Genomic DNA, 5902 nt, shown 5'->3' with positions numbered 1-5902 from the left:
ACCTTTGGATTTAGCAAGTTGAGAAGTCCAGCTCATTAGCTTGCACCATCGACTCTGTTTGAAGTGAACTGAGACATTTACACCCAGAATGCATTCGTTTGTTAAATTAAAACCGAGGATTAAAAGTAACCTAACCATAACATTTGGACGATATTGAAATGTGGAGACCGTGGCTGAACGGGAATACCGTGAGGGAAGGTGTTGTAGCTGTTGGGAGAGACCTGGGTTCCTAGAACAACATGGCTGCGGTGGGGCGACTGCACCTGCTGGTCTCCTATAATGCTGGTCACTGCCTCTGGGGGAACTGCAGGGGAACCCGGTCCACTTGACGGTCCCCTTAGTGGTGACCTGCAGTGAATGGCCCTGTTTGTGATAGTGCCCTTTAAATGGAGAAGCATGTTGCTTTCAGTGCGTATATTGCATGTGGCGCCGCGCGCAGGGCTCTCATTTTTGGGGACCCACGTTTATTTTTTCTCACCAGACATTGGCCGGGAGTAAGAGAGGGAAAACCACACAAGTGACAGACGTAGGAAGAGATTAGAGGGAAAAGCCATCACAAAGGGAGAAAGAAGGAGCCTGCAAGGGAGAGATAAAGGGGCAGGGGGTGTCTTGGACTAGATTAATTTGCGGCCTAGTATTAAGAGCACTCACCACAGGCTTCTGAGCCGAGCATTCAGCACTTAGGAGCACATGCATCAATCATTTTTGTCTTTGCAAACAGGCCGATTCGCAGAATCAGCCCGTTTGAAAACGCAAAATATGCTTTTCAGATGCAGCAAACCCGATTTTGTGATTCTGTTGCCGAATCGCAAAATGGGTTTGAGATTCGCTATTAGGGAGGAGCGTCTTTAGGGCGTCCCTTTCTAATATCAAATTGCATTGGTATGCATTAATATTTTGTGACCAAAACGTGGTCGCAAAACATTTGCATTTTACCACCTACTTCGAGGGACCCCTTCCCCCTTTGTGAATGTTTGTAAAAGCATTTTTTAAGAGCAGGCAGTGGTCCCACGGACCACTGCCTGCTCTTAAAAAATGAGAGGAAAACTTTTCATCTTTATTTTTGTAAAGCATCTGTTTTCCTTTAAGCAAAACGGGCTGTTTACAAATAAAATTTTGCTTTTTAAAAGCAATCACAGACATGGTGGCCTGCTGACCCCAGCAGGCCACCATCCCTGTGATTTTTGTGATTCGTAGGGGGTTGCACATAGTGGCCAACCTCATTAATATTCATGAGGTAGGTCATTTGCAATTCCTTAGGAATCCCAGAAAGTGTGCAACACACTTTCATGCATTTCCAAATTGCAGATCGCAAATGTTGATGCATCTGCTCCTTATCCTTTTACAAATTAAGCACTGCTTCTCTTTGGTGATCACCTGGGCAAAGGGTGGAGCCTGCACCTCTTATTTCAATCGAAAGTGTGGATACTTAAAACTCATCTCTCAGCCCCTCGAAACTCAGCCAAACACGGGGTTAAAATTGTTGCTGTTTGGACTTCGGTAACGTGTTTTCCTTGATCTTATAGAGTGGAATTGCCAGTCACAGAGTGTGTTTTTTTCTTTGCTTTCACAGAGTGAAATTACTGGGTGACCCTTTCACAAGAAGAAGCAGTTTCTTCAACAACAGCCAGAAGGAAGCTGAAGTTTGATACCCTTCACTCTCACTGAAGTCAACACAGAGGTGCCTCAGAAAGGAAGCAATAGTGGACCAATCCAATCGGAACAGGTGAACGCACTGAACAACCCCTAAACTGGCTCAGAAAAGCAGACAGACCCAGAAGGAATTCCTGAGGAAATTACATTTGACCGGAAAATTAAATATTGTGGATTGAAGTGAAACATTTCACCTATAAATATTTAAGGCATTTTCAATGTAATGATTGACTTTGATTTCAGCGATGATTGTGAACTGGAAACTGTAAGGTAACTCAAAATTATAAAAAGCCGTGGTCTAGCAGACGTTCTGCAAAGTAAGGTTGTTGTGTCTGTTTTCCGCAGTGTTCGTGTTTTTTTGTCTTGGATTGTCGCTGATCGTGGTTTGCCTGTTCTTTGTAACACGAAAATGTGTACTTAAGACGGTAGGGTGATCCGCTCGTAGGGTAATCTTAATATTTTCTTCTGTTCCTGTACTATACCTTATATGCCTGAAAATTATGCTTGCACTGCTACTGGCTTTATTCCAGGGAAGTGTACACCAATCCAGTATGTGGAGGAACCTGTTCTGAGTGAAGGAAATGTTTCTAGCTATGCTTTTTGCGGCAGGGAAACCGAAAGTAGGATCTAAAGTCGCTGCCGCAATCACCAACTAGCATCCTGCTCCTCATTTCACCATTTCAAATTTTTCTGCATTATAGGAAATGTGGCACATGTCCCCTGACAGTTGCTTTACTGTTTGATTTGCTCAGACGCCCTGTCCATCATCCCCTTTGGTATCGCTTTGTTTGCCCTAAGAGACGTGGGTCCCTTGCTCACTCTACCACTGGATTCAAGATAGCCTGGCTGATGAGGATTATGAATCTGAAACCGGTCCCAGGATGCTTGTTTCCGGTCCAGGGAAGACATGGCTTGGCAGTTCAGGCTGGACTGTTCCCATGAGGCACAGGGTCAGACTGATTTGCATATGGCCATGTCTGAACTGGGGTGGTGGAGTGAGCTAAAGAATGGTGATGGATATAACCCAGATCAGTTGACTGGGGGTGAGTGTTTGATTTGCTCAGCTGCTCTGTCCATCATCCCCTTTGGTATCGCTTAGCCCCCCACCAGAGCACAGCCCAAGTCCTTGTGTCCATCCACTGCTCCCTTACTAGGAGCGACTTTTTTCTTTGTGTTTAAGCGCTCCTGCAGAGTGGTGGTGTTTTTTGCTTCTTGCTAGCCTGTCCTGCAAATCTGCCTGAAAAAAGAACTATGACCCTCTGCTAGCGCTGACCGCATTATAGCGCTTTTTTTTAATAACTTTACTTTTAGCGTGTAACAATTTTATGACAGCAGGAGAACACTATTTGCCAAATGTACAAGGACTAAGAAAAACTACCACTAACGCTAGTTAGCGGCAGTTTTCTTACCACTGTGTACCGCTGAAAACTATCACCTTGTTAGCGACATATGTACAAGACGTGGCTATATGGCGAATGCTTCAGGGATCAGTGGGCGTGCCACTGCTGTGCCAAAGGTATATATGAAGTTACGACGCATACCATTACATTTCATTTCATTACAATGCATACTAATAGTAGCCATATTGCAACAGTAGGGAAGGTGTTGGATAATGAAGACGTAAATAATACTATTCCCACTGCAATGAGTGCAACCCTAAAACTAACCCTTGCACCACAAAGCAAACCCTGAACCCTAAAATTAATATTTGAGCCCCTGAAACACACCCTAAAAATCATATTTGACCCAAATGCAAACTCCTATTTCATTTTTGATCCAAATGTTCACCTGGATTTTCATGATTGACCCCCAAAACACTACCCAAATTTCTAATTTTACCCCATGAGACAATCCAAATTCCATCTCTGATACCCAAAACCCTTACCCACCCTAAAACTTAAACATGCCCCATTACTGACCTCACAATGCGCTGTAATGGAATGCGATGTCAAGGCACTTGCGTTGTTAGAGGTGCATTGTAAAGGCATTAATGCCTGCGTTGTATTGGATGCCTCCCGTGCCAAAGGCAAGCCATAGGCAAGCCTGTCTGCATTTGTCTGCCCCTGGACCACTCTCCGCACCAAACACTTCCTCTCAGACACTCCACCACTACCGCACCAGCACCATCCTCGCCATCAATCCTGGACGCCACATCGCCTGCAAGGACCAACATCTGCTCCAGACCGGACATCGCCATTTCCATTGCCATCACTGACGGCTACTAAATCATCCACAAGGGCCATCCCAACCGTCCAGGAGTAGGCATTGCCTTCATCTACAGAAGCACATTCCGACTGACCACGCACTCTAAAGACCCAACGGTGACCATGGAATAGGTCAACTTCCAGATCTGGGCCAACCTCAATCCCATCCTCTGCGGCACCCTCATCTGCAGGCCCCCCGGGCCATGGACACCCATTCTCCAATACCATTGTAGACCTCATTGCACACCAGGCTCTCCAATCCACCGACATCCTACTCAGCGGGCTCAAGTTCCACCTGGACAACTCCAGTAACCAGACCACCCCCTCCTGGGGAAGCTCCCCAAAATCAGACTTAAGCAGCTAGTCATCGTAGCAAGCCACATAGCAAGACACCCGGTCAAGCAGGTTACCTCCACCAGCGGCAACTTCAACTACAGCCACACCACCGGACTCTCTTGGACCGACCATCATTGTATAACTCACGTTTTCTCCATGCCCACCATACACCATCCCCATCATTGCCACCCCTCGCAGCTGGATCAAGGCCACCGAAGGACATCTCGTCAACTCCCTCAGCACTACCACTCTGCCAACGCTTATAGACTATGACACCACAGCGCGCAACCACCACCAATTGATCTCCAACTGTGCCGACACCCTGGCACCCCTCAAGAATGGACGGGGCTAAACTAGCACTACGTTTCGCCGTATGTGCACAGGGACGCATGCTGCCAAATGAGTGACCTTGTGAAGCCCTGTACCACATCATACCTGCATCAGGTAGGATGTACACAGGATGTGCGTTCCCACGCAACAAATCCTCATAGGAGTGACACAGTGAAGTCGCTCAGATTTCACTGCGATAATTGTAGGACGGTACTGCATCAGTTCCTTACGCCTGCCATCAGGCAGGCGTAAGGGTGACGCAGTGCCACAGGTATAGGTTAGCCTCATGAATTGCTGGAGTCGCGTTATGCTTGTGACACGATTGCAGCAATGCGTGACTTTAGTGCAGACAGATACGTCAGGATTCCAGATGTATGTGTCATTACTTGCATCATGGAGTGCTGTCCAGTGAATACTGCGCTTCCGTGGTGTCGCAAGAAGGCCGTAGTGAAAAGTATTGCAGCGCTCTCTTGTCTCAGCGCTGCAACACTTTTCATGACTCAAGCCCAGGAATGTGCACTATCTTATTCATGGTGTGCATACCTGCCCTGTAGTTTTGTCGCTGGGCAGCACTGCAACATTGCTTGAAGCGCTGACCAGCACCAAAACCTGCTGGAAAGAGGTCCCAAGTGTTATCTCCATTTTTAAGACCAGCTATTTTCTGGTCTTAAAAACTGCCTCTAACTGCAGTTAAAGGCAGTTTTTTGGTGGTCCAGAGTTCAGGAATCCCCTTGTAAATATTGTGAAGTGGGGTTAGCAGCTGTTTTTGCACAGGAACACCTCCCTTGAATGTCATTATCGCTAACAGAAGTTGCGATCTTTAGAATGGACGCTTTTGCCGGAAAACTGCAGCTAACAGAGGTTAGTGACAGCTTGTACATATGGCGATAAAAATATTGCAACAAAACCATCGAAAAGTGCCTCTAAGGTGGCGTCAGTCCCTTGTACAAATGCCCCCATGCGTCTTTTTGACATCTGGGTCATTATGTTCCCCATCTTCAGTGGACCTGTCACTGAAAAACTTCCATACCCTTTCCATAGAATGCCATTCCCGTCCCTCACAAAAATAGAACCTTAATAAAGATTATTCTTACAATTTTCCTCCCTTCCATACTGATACTTAAATTCAAGATTGTGTTGGTCTGCACACTAGGGTGACCAACCGTCCGTAAATTTCACGGACAGTCCGTAAATTGGATCTCACGTCCGTTGGCTGTGAGGATCCCTTTTACGGATGCCTTTTGGCCGTAATTTTGGCCATCACAGGGAGCAGCACTACTCCCCTGTGAGAAACCTGAGCCCCTTGATGGGGCCGCCTTGCACTCCGCCTCAAGCACAAGAGCAGCCCCTCCCGCCCATTGTCATTCTGTATGCAGGCT

General features: G+C 46.7%; 1 protein-coding gene across 2 annotated transcripts in view; it reads left to right on the top strand.

The window, feature by feature from the left end:
• Positions 1 to 1967, top strand: part of LOC147712416 (omega-hydroxyceramide transacylase-like) — a 565370-nt gene extending 563403 nt beyond the window's left edge. Inside the window, exon 8 of one of the 2 annotated variants that reach the window (XM_086923103.1) lies at positions 1574 to 1967. In XM_086923103.1, the coding sequence (XP_086779229.1) occupies positions 1574 to 1591 (18 nt within the window). In that variant the 3' untranslated portion in view covers positions 1592 to 1967. The remainder of the gene's footprint in view (positions 1 to 1573) is intronic. The other variant, XM_086923104.1, reaches the window with a different exon arrangement.
• The last annotated feature ends 3935 nt before the right edge of the window (positions 1968 to 5902 follow it).

This window comes from Lissotriton vulgaris, chromosome 5, assembly GCF_964263255.1.
Source record: "Lissotriton vulgaris chromosome 5, aLisVul1.2, whole genome shotgun sequence".
NCBI lineage: Eukaryota > Metazoa > Chordata > Amphibia > Caudata > Salamandridae > Lissotriton > Lissotriton vulgaris.
This window is presented reverse-complemented; position numbering and strand designations above follow the sequence as displayed.